This window comes from Aphelocoma coerulescens, chromosome 6 (genome assembly GCF_041296385.1).
Source record: "Aphelocoma coerulescens isolate FSJ_1873_10779 chromosome 6, UR_Acoe_1.0, whole genome shotgun sequence".
Taxonomy (NCBI): Eukaryota; Metazoa; Chordata; class Aves; order Passeriformes; family Corvidae; genus Aphelocoma; species Aphelocoma coerulescens.
Window position 1 is genome coordinate 9,538,461 of NC_091020.1, and position 17,126 is coordinate 9,555,586.

Sequence of the window (17,126 nt, forward strand, 5' to 3'; positions counted from 1 at the left end):
TGAATTCTGACAGCTGTTTTTAACAGTGACATTTCAATTTCTTTGCCTTCTCTGTTCTTTTGACTTCTCAGCCCAGTCAAAATGAAATTCTTCTGGCTGGTAGCCTCCAGTCAAGTGGAAGGTTTTAAAACTGGGTAACAGAAAAGGAACATTTTTATATTGCATCTCTTACACTGCAAGTCTTGATTCTTAAAAAAACAACAGACTCCCTCAGTAACAGGGTTTTGTTTTCCCATTAATTGGAACAAAGTTTATAAACCCAGGACTCCGTCCTGAAACAAAGTATTTCTAACTGATTCTGCAGTCCTGAGACATTTCCTTCTATTTATTTCTGCTTCCACCCAAGCCACTTTGCAAACTTTGTCCCTAATTCCTCCAAATACCTGTGCTTCCTAAGTCGGTAGTACTGTGGAAACACTATCTCCTTGGAGCTACGAGATGCATCGGAGAAGTTTCAACAATAGATTGTAACGAAACACTATTTTCTTTCAAATTTTGCAGTGCATCCTGTGGAGGAAAAAAAAAGTAAGCCAAATTTTAGACGCAACAGACTTGATAGTTTTGTTTGTGCTTCTTATAAGCAAACATTTTCTGAAGTCATATATGGCAGACTTTTGTTAAATGTCCTTTATACAATGCCTGTCTCTTTTACAATTTCTGTCTAGGTAAAACTGGGGAAAATTGGATGATAGTCTAAGAGACCTAGGGTAAATGTTTTTGCTGTATTAATTTTAGGGGTGTACTGAAACAGAAACTGATACTCCCAGTGTGTTCTCCAGACTTGCCAGAAGACAAATTTCCTACGAAACGGATAAAGACACAACTCAGACTAGTGACATAAGAGCCAAACTGACAAGCCAGGATTCTGGGAATTGTGAGAAGGTAATAGACTGTGTGATACCTAAATTCTCTGACAACTGGCAAGTTAACAAATCTGCACATTGTATCATAACTAATAATGAAGGTTCTTGCCAAGAATATGTGGATAACCTATGAGTTAACACAATGAGTAATGACTTAGAGGCTGTAAAAGGCCATCAGCTTTTTATTCCCACCCTGGTTCATTATTCAGCTGTCTTCATTGCATTTCTGCTGCTGTTTTAGAGAACTTAGCATCTGAATGGAGAGTTGTCTCATGTTTGGTTTTAAGTGTGTATTTAGTAATATTTGTCTTTCACTGTCCAAATTACTTGGTTGATCTTTCTGTTGTCTCACCATTTGCTACCAAATGAACACATGGTAAGATGTAAAAAACAGGGCTATCTTTAACATATCACTGTTTTTCAGTCAGTCCTCTGCTTTCCTCTTTCTTTCCCCTATGCATTTTGTATGTCAGATATTATGACATACCTATATGCCATTTATGTCTTTCTTATCTGTGTTCATTTTTCAGACAGCTGTAGATGCTGATGACATATTGATGGTGGAATTGAATGTCACAGAATACATGGCTACACCTACTGTAAGAACTATTATTTTAATATTTGGCAACAAAAACTAAGGACAATCCCAGTCCCTGAGCACAAATTAAGTTGTTTTTGAGATGCAAAAATTACACAATATTTCCATCACAATGCAGAAAACATGACCACAAAGGGCAGACCATTGCTGAAACTAAGCAGAAGGAGAACATAGGTACTACAGAATTCTTCTGAAGTCCAACTTCTTCCAGGAACCTGAGTATTTTCTTGAATTTAATAAGTTCTCTGATGAGGTCTGTGATTTCCTTAGTGGAGCATGGAAGCATTAATTTTGTGCCATCTTTATATTTATGATGTATATGCTAAGCTGAGACAGCCATTCTGATGGCTGTACCTATGAGACAGCCTTAGTCCTGTGAAAAGTACTGCTGTACCAAGCAATGTTGTTTACTATTTAATGTTCTCTGGTTTGGGTTGCAGGAAACATCTAAAACATGCAGCTTGGAGGAAAGCAAGGTCAGTTTTTGAAACATACCATGTCACCTATTCATTAAGATGTTGTGCTAGTGTCTGTTTCTTCTTCATCTAACACAGCTACAGCATAAGGGTAAAAATATTTGACAACTCTCACAAGTAATTCAACTTGCCTTAATTCTCAGCAGACATGGAAATAAAAGCAAAGAGCCAACAGGTGAAAACAAGGCAGTTTTATCTTTGCAGCACTAACCCCAATGTAATACAACCACCTTAAATTGTCTCTTTATTGTTAGCAGTGATTCTTATGAGCTATTGTGAGCCTCATCCTAACTGATTTTTTGGTCCTGTGCAAGTGACAGCTAACATGGCTTATTGTAAAAAAATGCTATTTAATCTTTCCCTCAATTTTTACCTCATTATGTAGTTTGCTTCCCCCTTCAAACTACCCATGCTGCTAATGCTACATTTTACATTACTCTTGCCCAATAACCCTAAGCAGTCCCTCCTTCTGGAGAAACTCCTTACCTGATTGAATTCATAGGCTGTCTGAGCATATTCATAGTATTTCTGTTCATAGGTGAATGTGCTGTCATTAGCCTGGTCTTTATTCAAAGTAGACTAGCTCTTACTTAGCAATTGCAAAGTCTTTAATGCTTTAGTACATTAAATTGTTTAACAGGTGGGGTTTTCTTTCATAAGTTATTAATGAAATATTAAAAAAAATGTTCAGATCTACTTTTCCCTCCATCACTTAAGTTTGCTTTTGAGTCAGCCATGGGGAGCAGCAAAGTGCTTATCTAAATATAGGCCACCTTTTTATAGATGGTCAATGTGGTCTCCTTGTAGATGTTTGTGTTGTCCATTTCTTGTAAATCTTTGCATCCTTTAGAAAGGTGAGAGCCTGAACAGTATTGGACAAAGAAAAGGAGAGTCTCACCAGGGATCATCTTCAGCCCAGATACCTAGTATTACAATAACATGCAGCAGTGTCCAAGGAGTAGAGCTGCCTTCTAGATACAACTCTGGTTTCCTGTACCCTAAGTCCAACAGTCACAAGCAGAACAAGAAGTCCAGCAGTTAAGTGAGTGGTGCGAGCCAGAATATCACCTTTGCCAACAGCTCTGGAACAGCTGTGGACTGGCTGAATCCAGAATAACTTCCTAGACTGGTCTGAAATGCTCCTACAAAGACACAGCAAAAGACAAGCAAGGATAAAAAACCGAGGACTGATCTTTTCAGCATCAGAACTCTCTCCAGTGGATCACATCTTGATCTGAGTCACATGTAATTTTAATATTTCTTCTTCGTGCAGCTCATAAAAAAATTCCTTTTATTTGGATTTTACTCTGCTCATATATATTACCATCACTATACAGACCTTACCTAGAAGCCTCCTAGGATTAACCTGAGAGGGAAGGGAAGTATGATATTCAGAACTGGCTTTGTTCACTTAGTGTATTAACTTCAAAGCTACTATAGAGTTAAAGCTGAGAAATTTGGGGGGAAATGGACATTATTTCCTGAAGATAGTTTCTTCATTAATGTGAAGTTTCTTAACCAAATGTAAACTTAAATACACAGTCGGTGCTCCCTTCTCTCATTAATGACACATTTTCCCCCATTTTCTTCTACAATCCAATGACAGGCAATGCACTTTAGCAGTAATTTGAAGTCTCAGATCTTCATTTTAATTTCTGAGACCGGGGAAAGAGAAAGCAGTAACACTTGAGGACAAGGCTGTAGTCCTTTCCATACTTAGCTTCTTTTCCAACAGTGGTTTAAGAGATGATTTTAACCCATTCTTAGCTAACTTCCCCAGAGATATAGGAGATTATTATGAAACTCCTTCTGACTTTCCTTTAGCAGGTTTCATGAGAAGAATGCAGAATACAAAGCAATGTTTGTACTGAAATGTCTTATGGGTAAGTCAATACACCTGCTTTCTGATACTTCAAAGTTGTTTACCCTTTGATGTGCTTTTCTGAGTAAATAAATATTGGGAGGAGAAGGTTTAGTTCCCCAAAAATAGTTGTTTTAGAGATTTATGGAATCCACACCATCCCCACTTTGGCATTTGCATTTTCCCCTTCTCTAAACAGCAGCATTTGTACAGCTGAGGGTTTACTTCTGCAGTGACTAAATCCATGAGATTGTAGTTCTTTCCACTGATAGGGAAGGGGAAAGAGTTCTATCAATAGTGATTTTCAGCTTTTCCTTGGTGTCTCTTCTAGAGCATAAGAAGAAACAGACAAAATTCATTTGCAATTCCTATCAATCTACACCACAAGAATTATGAGGTATAGTTAGTCCAAAGTGGGGCTGAGCCCAAAAGAACAGGGCACAAAGAGCTATTGAAACAGTTCTTCCCCACAGGCCCTCCAGCAGTTCTCCCTTTGGCTGCAATAATGAAGGGAACCCAGCAAGACATTTTGTCCTAAGTAAATCAATTCTTCCCTATGTCACACCAGAAAAAGCCATAAAATCAATAAAAATGTAATGAGCTTATTACTTTGAGGGGAAAAATCAGTGGGTTCCAGAAGGTCTGGGGCATTGTTTTGAAGTAAACTTCTGGAAACTTAGGTCAAACTGAGGTTTATTAAAAGGAAGGTTATTAAAAATAAAAATGAAGGTGATAATGACTTCTGCAGCAGACAAATGTTAGATCATAAAAAAAAGTGAGGTATTCAGGCTGGTAATAAACTGCCAAAAGAAACACACTGTTCAAAATCCACAGTGGTTTTGTGTACATGAAATCACAGGCATTAGAGATGGAAAGGAGCTATTACAGTCTCTTCCTTCACCTACCACAATAGGGTATCATCTCCCAGCAGAGGACAATATTAAACTGATAATATATACAGCTAGCAATAAGGAGAAAGAAGAGAGAAAACATCTTCAAACAGGAAGCGTGTTCAAAGATATTCCTCAAGTCTAAGGAGTTCTATAATGACTTATTGCTTAGGCTTTTAAAAATATTTAAAAGCTTGAAACATGCAATTCTTTCTTTGTCGTGGAGGCCACAGACCCTAGTAAAAGATGGGAAGAAACATTAGCAAATGCTGCCTGTTTCATATGGGTCACAAAAGACTCAACCTGTCAAGAAAATAGGTCTAACTCACACGTGCTGTCTGATGTGTTAACAAGGAGTGTATGACATGTGTCACTAATAGCTACATCCTTTGCTCCAGTCACGATTTTGTCCCAAGCAGTATTCTCCAACACTATACCCACACTCTTCTGCATTCCCTTCCACTTTTAGAGGGTATGAAAAGAATACTTCCATGGCTAGAAGAGCTTTACGAATCCACAGCATGTTGTTCTCTGTATCCTTCAACTCCAACATGTATTAGAGATTAGTTTGTATCTATAAAAAGAACTACAGCTGTTCATGCTCATCTACTTACAAGAGACTTGTAAAGCATATATTAATTAGGGAGAATTTCTTTGTGAGCACTTCAAAACCCTTGTGTGTACTCTCTGTGTAGCTAACAGCTTTGCCTTCCTTCACCTCTGCTGTGTCTATAAAAATCATACAGGGGAAAGCCTACAAATTTCATCTCATATGAATATCTCTACAAGTGGTTCACACTGTAACCCCTGCAGCATTTGGAATAAATTATTATTAGTTCATATTTCATCTCATCCTAGCAGATTTATTTGTGTCCTGTATCCTCCACTTGGCAGCCATTCTCTTGGTTTTGCTGTCTCTTTACACCCTTCAACACAGCTGACTGATTGGATTAAAATAATTTAGGACTGAAATGATTCATGTTTCACTTAAAGTCAACTGTACAAGCTGTTCTGCAGAGACTGTCTGTAGTTTACCATGCACTTGGACATGTTCCAGTGACTTGGAGTGTGACAGGACTAGGGCAAATCTGAGACACTTCCCTTTGGCCTTTTGTACACCAGCAGCTGTTCACAGAGCAGGCTGCTGGCAAAGGCAACGGCAAGAAATGCTGGGAGTTAACACACAAGGTCTGCCCCTTCATGGGGGCACAAACTCAGGCTTGGGTCACCAGTGAAAATGTTTGGTCTGATCATGCAAGCAATTTTGCAAAACTGCTGAGCAATTGGTCACTACTGCTGGACCTGCAAAGGAGCTGCCAAGAGCCAGTGTAATGAACGGCTGCTGCAAGCCAAGGCTGAAGGATTGCATAAGGCAGCAGCCATACATTGCCAATCTTTCCAATTTTCACATACAACCAGGGTCTGACTCCCTTTGTTTTCCGCGTTACATTCACATGTTATACTTTTGGAAACTTTTTTACACCCACCACTGAACTAAAAAGTGTCATAATAGAATGTGACATTGAGTATTGACAGTTCACATATTCTCAAGTAAGACAGAATAGCAAACAGTATTTTCCTTGAAGTCATGTGCAAAACCCACAGCAAGTTCGAGAAGTTACCCAGAAGTAAACAAAGACACCTCCAATGCTTTTTTGGGTGTTTCTAGAGCTCTAGGGTGTAACATGGGTAAGTCACCATTCCACGTGTGCCTGTTGTCCTCAGGGTGCTTGGTGCCATTTTCTCCTCAGGCCATCCCAAGAAGTGCCTCCATGTCCCCTCATCCTCTGATCCCTCAGTGAAAGGTGCTGCCATCTCAGTAACTCTGGCAGGGCACCTGTCTGTCTCTGCTGCTGAAACCACTACTGAGAGAGTGCCCTTATCTGCAAGGCAGTGTTAGTATTAGACAATGGTATTTCAGTGGCTGATAACAAGTATCTCTGTTCAAACACTTGTGTTTGTAGCCTTGCAGTTGCTAATGTCATAGGAATGTTATAAATAGGTTTATATAAAAGCAGTCTTAAAACAAATCATTATTAGTGTCATTCCTAGCACCTTTAGACATGGGCCATGATCCTATACACTAAATGATTACTGTACCTCCCTTACCCCTCGAATTTATAACCTAAGTGCTCATTTTCAAATTCATGCAAACATCACAAGATTTACAACCTGTCCTATTTACTTCCCTTCTAAGGAGAACAGACTGAGTAGATCATCAGTGTAAGCTTAATAAAGGCAGAAAAGTTTCTCCACAGCAAATCCAACCTTAACGGTCTGATACAAACCAGTTATAAAAAATTTTTTGGTGTTTTGTAGGAAAACACTTATTTTAGTTACAGCAGTTCTGGCAGCAGCAGGGCTCTGCTGGAGACACACCACAGGAATTCTATATACCCAGCTTGCAGAGCAGAGCAAATGCTGCAAGCGTCACATCAGTGTAGGAAAATCCTCACTCGCTGAATACAGATATGTCAAAATCACATGATACTAGACTGCAAAGCTGGACTCATGGTGGTTGGTTCGCCTATTACCCTACAAACACTTCTGGCAATGAAACTGGCTCTCGAAATTAAGATTCACTAGAAGCTGGAGGTAAATAGTAGGACTACCCCAGTAGCTGCTAAAAAATGGGAAGGGATTCATCTCTCTTCAGAGTGAACTTTTCTTCCCTACCCTTCTGTTTAGTTTTTTGTTGGTTTTGGGTTTTGTTGGGGTTTGTTTTCTTTTTTTTTTCCCCTGGTTGGTTTGGGTTTTTTTGCTTTTTAAACTTACACAAACACCTGTATTTATGTAGATTTAGTACCAAAGATACTTTCAGTCACTTTCAGGAAAATGTTAATCAACTCTTGCCAAGGAGACTTTATGTGGGAGAACCTTTTTAAGATCCACTTTCATTTGGGTTACTGCAATCCACACTCAGTCATAATCCACCAGATCTATGACTCAGAAGCACAGCAAAAATGGCTTCTGATGCTGACTGTAACTTGGGGGATAGGTAGAATGTGTAACTTCATCAGGCTTGAGTCAAGCCTTAGGTATAGTGTAGAGCAGAGAGAGCTGCAGTTCTGGTTAAGCTGTGCCAGTGCACAGACATAACCTGAGCATAAAGCTCACCATGCACATAAAAAAAATAAACATGACATCTGTGTAAATAACTTGCTAAAGGGAATTCTTGTGGGGCATGTTTTACCCACAAGGTAAAAGCAAAGCCATTGCTCATTTCCCTCAACATTTTCACTTCACTGTGACTTCCACAAGTGTACAAGAAGATGGTTTGGAAAGAGACACAAAAATCTGAGACTACATCATTGAGGATGAGGTCTCCAATGTAAAGTTCCATAGAGGAACATTTCCTGAACAGGCTGTGGGACGCTTATGGGCATACTTAAAATTGCTACAATGTTTTCCACTGACTGGAAAAATAGAAAGGAGGATCTATACCCTTCCACACAGTGACATGCCTGAAAGGTTACAAAGAAAGTGACTGTACCTCAAATGTAACAGCATTTCCTTCAAAAGCCAGTACTTCAAAAAATGTATTACACACACCCAGATGCACCCTTTGCTGTAAAACTGGTAAAACTGCTTTCTTATTAAGTTTTTCAGATGCCTAAAGTTAATCATATGCATAAATATTTACACAACCCCTCAGGACACATAAGTGAAATGAAGGACTTAAGAGTATGTTAGGTCAGTACTAAAAGTTACTGAATTTTAAAAATATTTTCCCATACTAGTATTTGCTGCTAACTCCATGGAACTTTACATTAATATTTTTTCTAAGTTCCAGATTCTTTAAAGCCAAGGTTAATACTGATAAGTGAGCTGAGCTGCAAATTTGATTTGATGTAGAACCCAGCAAGCACTTTGGTATAGCAAACCCTTACCAAGAGGAGGAATGACAGTCCTGAAAAAATAATAAAAGTTTGAATCAGAAGTTCAAGATTCTATTTTCTCTTTTTTCCATGTTGTCAGTGTGACCTTGGGAAAATTACCTAATCTTCTCATATCTCAGTATTTCTGCCTGTGAAATAGAGATAATATTCTCTTCATCATCATGTGGCTACTCTCAACTAGCTTTTACAGTTTGTTCCAAGACTCACAACTGGAAATACAATTTTTTTTTCCATTTCTTTTATTCACATTTTCTTCCTTTGCTGTACTGTTATCAAAACATCTAAACTACACTGTTACATATGAAAGACAGAGATTGTTACTGAAGGGGATAAGGGGTGCATAGTCATTATTTTTCTCATCAGAAATAATTTACAGATGCCCACCACACAGACATTGTTTACAGGTAACATGAGTGAAGTAGAATCAGGCATTTTATTGGTAAGTCGTAACTAAGAAAAATTTGTAGCATGCAATTGTGTACATGTTTTTGATCAAAAGCCCTACATGAAATATATATGTTTTTCCCTTGAAGTGAGCAAAGTCAAACAGGTGGTAGAATAATTTTTAGGGTTTTCTGCTCTAGAATTAGTGGGGCAGAAATTGTTCATGGGAGAAGGGAATCCTTGACTAGCAGTGTCATCCAGGAAACAAGGGCAAAATAAACAGTATGAAGCACTACAAAATCAAACTTAGAAAGTTTCCACAAACTTTCCTGACTATTGCCTTGAATGAAAATGAAAGAACACTGTATAGTTTAGCCTGCTCTGAACATCAGATTGCTGTTTCTGCCCTGTCCAGACACGAGCTATGCTTTCAGGACCAACTTCTACTTTCATGCACAAAAGAGCTCCATTAATATCAAAGGATTTAAAATAGGGCAATTCATCAAAGCTTGAACTCCAAGAACTGTTAAGAACATAGTAAGGCTCAGCCATGAAAGGAAGGAAAGAAGGCAAGACTAAGACTATGCTCTTAAAAGCTTATAGAAGAATTTCTAGTGGCTGAAGCATGTGGCTGTTATCACAGCATGCCAGATTCTCCAAGGTAACTGTCCAGTGCTGACCTGTGAGTTCGAGGAAACCAGTTCTCATCAGAGTCCCGGCAGTATTAACATACACTACACTGACTGGTCATAGTTGTAAACACATAACCACATAATAGAACACATGACAGTGTTTTCAGTAATACCCCTTCCCTTATTTGTCTGTATTAGATATGCTATGTAAGTTTACCTTTTAAAAAAAAGGAAAACAAGAAAGAGAGGTTTGAAAACAAACTAAGTAAAATTGGTTTTCTCTTTTTTTGAAAAAAGTTTCAGATCTGAATATACAAGTTCTTTCCCAGTGTGACTGCTCACCTTCATCCTGTTGTGCAGACTGCAGAAATCCTGCTCAGCTCAGTCCACATCTCTTAGAGATTCTTCTCATTTTCCCTACTTCCAGCAATGAGGGAACAGTCAACTCTTCTCTAGTTAACCCACAGGGTCAGAGGGAAGGCCCTTGCTTACCCTTTCCATAAAGCTGCTAAGAAATAGCTGTTTCTCACCTCACTTTCCTCTCAAACCCTGATCTCCTGATCAGGACTCAGCCCTCTTCTACATGGCAGCTCCTGCAGTCGAGCGTTCCTTGACACACATCCCATGGACAGTCCTGCTTTCAAGCCCTCCCAGCAGTATCACCATCTTCTTCTAGTTTTCAGTATTTCACACTTCTAGTACCCCCTTCCAAGCAGCCCCAATGCCCTCAGGTGGCAAAACCAGCATTAATTAAACACAGCTCCCTCCTGGCTTTTAAAGAACTATTTATGGTTCCACCTTAACATGAAAACAGATGGAGTCTGGGCTTATAATAACCCTCCAACTGTGATTTAAAAATATGAATCCTTTTGATGCTGCTGTCCTCAGCTTAAGTGTCTGAGTAACAGAAGCACATGGCAGAACCCTTAGTGTATATTGACAGATCTTATTCAAAGTGCTGTTTTCCAGATGCACTTTTTAAAACTCACTTTCTGCTGCTGCTCAGTGAAGTAAGAAGAGAGAACTTAATCTGATGAAGGACAGAGTTGGGGTAGTAGCATCAGGCAGTGTGGTGGTTCATCACATTCACTGCATGGATTCCTTTTGAAAATCATTCCTCTGAAAAACAAAAAGCCACACCAGTCTTTCAGGTTCAGGATCATTATGTTCAGTTAGATGAGAAGTAAGTTTCACACAGAAAGAGCTGCTCTCTTTAGGCACTGTAGATACCATTTTTTTCACCTGAAGGAATTAAAACCATGTAAATTCCATGAAATATGATGTGAAACTCCATTTCAACAAATCACACCGACTTTAATTCTTGTTTTAGCCCAAACTGTCATGGTAGACTATGACCAAAGGCAAAGGAAGCAAGTAAGAAAACACAACTCAGGATACCCATTAGCACTGCATCAAAATAAACTGTCTGCAAATAAAGTAGGGAATCCAAAAATGTTGGAGAACAGTAACTTCATATGAAACAGGCATATTCTCTTTCTGTTTGTGGGCCAGGAAAGGGACTCAGAGTTACCATCTTGTGTCAGATTTCTCCTTGCTCCCTTCACTGAATCCTTGATTTTCCTCACATGCAGGAGCCAGAACATAACGATTGCAGAGACAGGGCTAAGCAGGCCACAGCACATATTAAAGAGCTGCACCTTGCAGCTTCCCTTCATTGTGCAGTTTCCTGAAATAGAAAGAGTCCCATCACAGCTGAACCTGCTCCATTTTCACTGGGTCACAGTACAAAGACAATTACATATTAGAGCAGTTCATGAACATGGCAACAGTGTGAGCTGCCTGAATTCCAGCTTTCAAAAATAAAATTACTCCAGGAGTTTTCAAAATAACACAGCTGACTGTCCAGCAACACTGAAGCCATTTCTGGGAAAGCCAGGATCTGGCATTTAGGATCAGGGCATTTACTTTGCCAAAAGATAGCCAAGGCCAGATGTGTTACCAGAACAGCCATAGAAGTAGGAATGGCATGATACCAAAAACTTACAGCAAAAGGATTCAGAGAATTCAGCCATACAAGGTGGATCCTGATGGAAACTGAGTTTCTCATCCACTACTTAAGGGGAGTTCTCTGAACAGAAAATCATGGCAATTAGACAACTTCATGAGGATCATAAATCAGTTCTGAATTTTTTAGTTAAAAACCAAAAAGTCCAGAGGCAGTAAAGCAACATCCCCTACTAAGAACTTTGTCTTTGTGACTACTTGCTTAAGATTTTCACAATACTAGTATTTATTCTCCACTTTTGCATCTCTCAGGACTGGAGACAGAGATTTGAGAAAGGATTCTGATAGTTGAAGGACATTCAATTGAACTTCAGCAACTGAAAATCTTTGGAAGTCCCAAATGCAACACTCACAGCTATTACATATACAGTACAAGTTACACCAAATTACACTCAAAATGTTGGTTGATTTGACAAGTCAACAGGACCCCACAATGTTTCTGTTTCAACATGTGACTAACTTGCAGGCACTTGTCTTTCTCTGCTTCCTCCTTCCAAGCGCTAGTGGCTTGGTTCCAGCAGAATTATTTGACTTCAATAAAATTTGACTGTTACTAGTTTACTTGATCTAAACTTGAAAGTGCTCATAAGAAGAAAAAAGCTCATCACTGAAACTTTTATTCCTTCCCCTTTACAACTCATATCCAGCCTGTAAAGGAATGGGGTGAGGACCAAAATAATAAAAATGGAATAAAGAATAAGACATTCCTGTTGACTTGTCTGGGAGCTCTATTCTTGTTAACTCATGCACTGTCTGAAACAATGGGGGAATTAAAACAGGTTACTTATACAATAGGATCTGGAATTTGTATCCCACTTGTCCTCCCCTAACCCACTGAAACTCAGTTGGAAAGCTTGGCTGACCCTAAACAAACTTTGAATTACTGAAACTGCCAATAAAGCTACAAAATAAATTGATTTACTTATTGTGATTGTACAGATGTGCTCTAGAACATTTTTTTGACATGGTGTGCCTTTACTAGTCCTTCATTCTACTTGCTGCATGAAAACATTGTGCAAGGATGGAGCTGATTGCTCAGTTACTGAATAGTGAGCTGTAAATTTAGCACCTGACCATCAAGATCTTTCTTCAAGGTTGGGCACCAAGATGCTACCCTTTGAAGAAAACCATATAGCACTCAGGCTCCAGCAGCAGCTAAGTTAAACTTAGCTCACAGTTTCCTAAGCAAAGATTATCCCAGTCTTCATATGTCCCAGTGAAAACTGCTTCAATAAATCAATGGATCAAATCATCAGATCAAGGCACCAAGTAACCAAAATGAACAAGACTGGTACTCAGCTGACACTGCTTTGTGGTAAATATCAAAGGTAGTCAGTTCTGAGTCAGAGTATGGCATTAACTCCTTCTGTGAGTTGGGCAATTCAATTTAGTGCAGTACCCAAGATTATCTGTAAAAAGCTGCATCATTTACTCTTGGAGTGCTGCAAGGCACATTCAGGAAGGTTTTGCATACTCAAACAGAAGATTAACAGTGCCTGTTGTAACAAAGATGCAATGATGGGTTAGTCAATCTTCAATGGAGAGATGCAGAGAGATACCACAGGAAAAAAGGGGGAAGAGATTCACTTTTCCCTTTATATAAAGAGCCTGCATTCACAACTGAATATTTAAACAGTGAGTTAGAATTAAGAGGCTGACATTTATTTAGCCAAACTAATGGAAAATATTATTTTAAAAGAGAATTCCAGCTTTTCTTCTGTCTAAAATCAGTGCACAAGATTTTTGTGCTGACATTTTGGGGCCAGATTAGCCCAAATTTAGCATGAAAGTGGCGCGGGTTATAAGTCAAGCAGCATTTCATGCTGCTGACAGTCCCTCCTGAATTACCTACTGCCATTACTGTGTTTTCATCCCGTACCAGGAATGTTATGCTAATAATATAGCTCAGGGAAATGACAGGAATAGTCCAAGGAGGTTGCCATGTGGACAGCCTTCTTTTTTTATGTTTGAGCAACACTCTAGAATTGCAATTCACAATGTTCTATTGAACTCTATGCAACAGCTTCACCTTTCGATTACTTTGTTTGCATGTTTGTTTGCTCTTGTATGTGGGCAACACTAGGAAGCCTCCAAAATTAAGATAAGACTGAAAATGGGAATGATGAACCTCTATCTTATAAGGGTAAAATTACTAAAGTAGAGTCACTAAAAATATGATCCTCATCTGAGCTGTGCTTGCTACATGTTCCTAAGATTTTCTGCAAATTTTCTGCAAAACAAAATAATTGTGGATATCCAAAGTATTAGATTCCTTCGGCAGCTTTTTTGCCAGTGGCAGAATACAATCCCACATGAATTAGACTATTAACTGGACATATCTATAGTCCTAATTTTAAAGAAATTCCTCCCAGTCTTTTAACAGAAGGGAAGTGAAAATTGTGAGTTGTTTTGCAAATTGCCCATTTATTTTCCAGTGACAGAAGGAACAAACCACTGACTCTCCTGCCCCCTTATACAGCATGTGCAAAGGACTAGGAAAATTGTGTTCCAGCTAAGCAATCACAAATGGAACAACCTCATTTACTGGAGCTGTCACAGTTTGGGTAAATGACAGTGCAGAAGCAGGCCAGATCTGCACTCCTCTGAATGTTAGCACTTCTGTCTTAACAGTCACATCAGTGTTGCCACAGAGAAATAACACCTACACAGCCCATCCAAACCAAAGGCAGTACCTTCTTCCCAGTTACTTGTTCCTCCATAGAGGCTTTCAGAAAGCCACACTCATCATTTGTTTATTTCTGAACTCAGAACTCCTTAAGCTGGGCAGGGAGTGAGATGAGATGTCAAAAACATTATCCCAGGAGAAAGCACATCAATACTTTGTGCTGCAGTGTCTGCACTTTACTCGTTAATTTTCCTAACATCATCATTGGTGAGGAGCCCCTCAGTAGCTGAGGAGGCCAGTCTTGTTGGGTAGCAATCATTTTTTTAAGTTTCCATCCATGGTGGTCGCACCTTCAGTTTAAAATTACTGCAAATAAACTGTGCAGACTAAAGTACAGCTTACTAAAGTACCTCATAACCCTAATGAAGACATATGGCAGAAGTTTATGAAAAATGAGGGCCCGGCCTATTTACAAGGAAAACAATGTTTCTGAGACTGATCTGAGGCTGAACAGCTGATGAAACAGTTTGGGAGATCAGATTGTGATTAGAAGAAAGGATAGAGGACTAGGAGAAAGACTTGCAGAAAATTAGCCCTTGACAGAACTATCTGAATTTTCCAGTAAAGGAAATTGCCCGGGCTGGAATGAAACTCATGGGTCAAAGGCAAATCACACTGAGTGAGTCACTGAGGAAAACAGACAGCTAAATCTATCATTAAGCTACTTTGCAGAAAGCAAATAGGACTGTTTGCACAAGATGGCCTAGCCAGTGTAGTCACAGTGCTCAGCTTTTCATACAAAGTGGTGACCCTGAAGGTGTTTCAGGGAACTATTCCAAGGCCATTGGTAGGTAAGCAACATACTTCTGAACCATGATTTAAAATACAAGTTTAATACTGTCACTACTGCTTTCTAGAAAAACGGGACAGAGGATTTTGTCCCTTCAAATGACAGGTACAAATTTCTGGGAATAAGCCTGCAGGTTCTCTTAGAGAGTGCTGAGCAGGTAGAGCTCCCATACTTTCAAGTTCCCTGGCCTTGAGTGACCTATTGAGAAACATACAAGCTACTGTATTTCATCCTGTTTCAAACAAAAACAAAGTCTGGAGCAAAACTGATCTACCACTTATCAGAACAGGATTATTGGCCAATTCCCAGTCATCCTTGCTGATACTTTCACCAGGGAGCAGAAAATCAGGTTATTGAAGGCCTTGGAAAGGTTCAGGTGTAAGTCCTTAAATCTAAGTATGATTTTTTCTATCACACACAGAATGGGATAATCTAACAGAACATCATGAAATAAACATAATTTTGCACCATCTGGATCATGTTTTCCAGCCTAAATCCCTAAGTAAGCTACTTTATCGGGTTGCTCACCTCATCACAAGATGCAAAATGTTTCCTTTGGGCATATAAGCCAACTTGTCAGTGGAATATTTTTGCAACTACCATTAAGTCACAATCCATATGAATATGAATTTTGGCCAAATATAAATACAGATATAATTGAGATCAATTTTTCCTGGCCTTGTCTGTGCATCCTGTGTATTGGACCAAAAGAGCCCATGTGATGTGTATCACATTCAGTACTTAAAGTGTAAAGAGATTTGAGGTTCCATAAGGCAAGAAACTAAACCTGAACTGCGATCCTTTTAATCAGGCTGGAGCTGAGGAAGTTCTCAAAAGGGCTGTGCGTTTCAGGGATTCCATTGCTGTGTTTATCCCGGCCCGTGAGGCGCTTTCGGCCCCCCACTGCGGGGGGTTTGCCCCGGGCCCGGCCAGCGAGGCCGGTGCCGCCCGCGCCGCCGCCCTGTCCCTGGTGCTGACCGGGAGCGGCCCCTCGGCACAGCGCGCTCCGCTCCGGAGCACGGCACGGGGCCACCTGCCCGGGGCCACCTGCCCGGGGCCACCTGCCCGGGGCCTTCCCAGCCCGGGACATCCGCGCTCCTGGGCAAGTCCCAGGGAGCTCCAATGCCACAGGGCACCGCACGAGTTTCCAGAGGTTCAACGCTTGGGAACAGGCTTTTCTATTTTTTTTTTTTTTTTTTTTAACAAACTCATAAAGCAGTGGCTCTGTCATTGCACTGAGAAAACAGCTGACTTTCTGCAGGATACTTTCGGGGCATAACATAAAAAGCCAAAAAAGCAAACCAACCAGAACTGCTGAATAGAGGGATGTATGGAGCGGGCTGCCTGGTCCTTGACAGTACTCAGCAGGACCATGTGAAGGCACCACAAGGCTCAATCTCTTAAATCATCTCAGAATCAGTATCCTGGTGGGCAATTAAATTGTTCGTTCTGCATTTTTTTGTCTTCCAAACCCTTTTGTCTCCTCTCGGGACGTCGTTTTAACTTTTGCACTTAATTAAAACGACCATTGCTTATCCACACCAGTAAATCAGTGGGGGAAAACAACCTTGCTTCCACTTTTCCTACGGGTCAGTGAATGAAACCACCGTTCTCACTCGTGTTGCGGCGGCGAGCGAAGGGGCTGAAGGCTGCGGGCTCCAAGCCCGCACAGCATTAACGCACAAGCTCGAGAGCTTTTGCTAAACTTGGGCAGGACAGCAGCCCCTCCCGGCCGCCCTCGCCGCCTTCCACAGCGTTCCTGGTCCCACCCGCGGGCGCAGCCCCCCCGCTCCCGCCGCCATTTCATCCCTCGCATCCTTCCCTGAGGGCTCAGACGCGGAACGCCCGCCCCCCGGGATACCTGCTGCCCCGGCGCTCGGCCGAACCGTTCCCCACAGCTCTGTGTCACCTTCCCGCTCTGCCACCGCGGCCCCGAGGTGATCCCGGCCCAAACTCGGATATTTACACGCCGCCGGCAGCGGCTTCTTGCGGATCGGTCCCTGCGCCACCGCTTGAGGCAAA

The 17,126-nt window shown here is 40.6% G+C and overlaps 1 protein-coding gene and 1 long non-coding RNA gene across 9 annotated transcripts in view; one reads left to right on the forward strand and one right to left on the reverse strand.

Annotated features, from left to right (window-relative positions):
* The window catches only part of OPN4 (opsin 4), a 48,377-nt gene extending 44,353 nt beyond the window's left edge, over positions 1 to 4,024 (forward strand). For 7 of the 8 annotated variants that reach the window (XM_069019155.1, XM_069019160.1, XM_069019156.1 and 4 more), the window contains 4 exons: positions 736 to 882; positions 1,394 to 1,462; positions 1,902 to 1,937; positions 2,788 to 3,310. In XM_069019155.1, coding sequence (XP_068875256.1) covers positions 736 to 882; positions 1,394 to 1,462; positions 1,902 to 1,937; positions 2,788 to 2,979 — 444 coding nt within the window. In that variant the 3' untranslated portion in view covers positions 2,980 to 3,310. Of the gene's footprint in view, positions 1 to 735; positions 883 to 1,393; positions 1,463 to 1,901; positions 1,938 to 2,787; positions 3,311 to 3,764 lie in introns of those variants that run through there. The other variant, XR_011151675.1, reaches the window with a different exon arrangement.
* LOC138112302 (uncharacterized) lies at positions 394 to 17,103 on the reverse strand. Its single transcript, XR_011151676.1, has 3 exons — positions 16,966 to 17,103; positions 10,593 to 10,722; positions 394 to 507 (listed from the first exon to the last, which is right to left on the reverse strand). It is a non-coding gene; the product is annotated as an uncharacterized lncRNA (long non-coding RNA).
* Between the last annotated feature and the right edge of the window lie 23 nt (positions 17,104 to 17,126).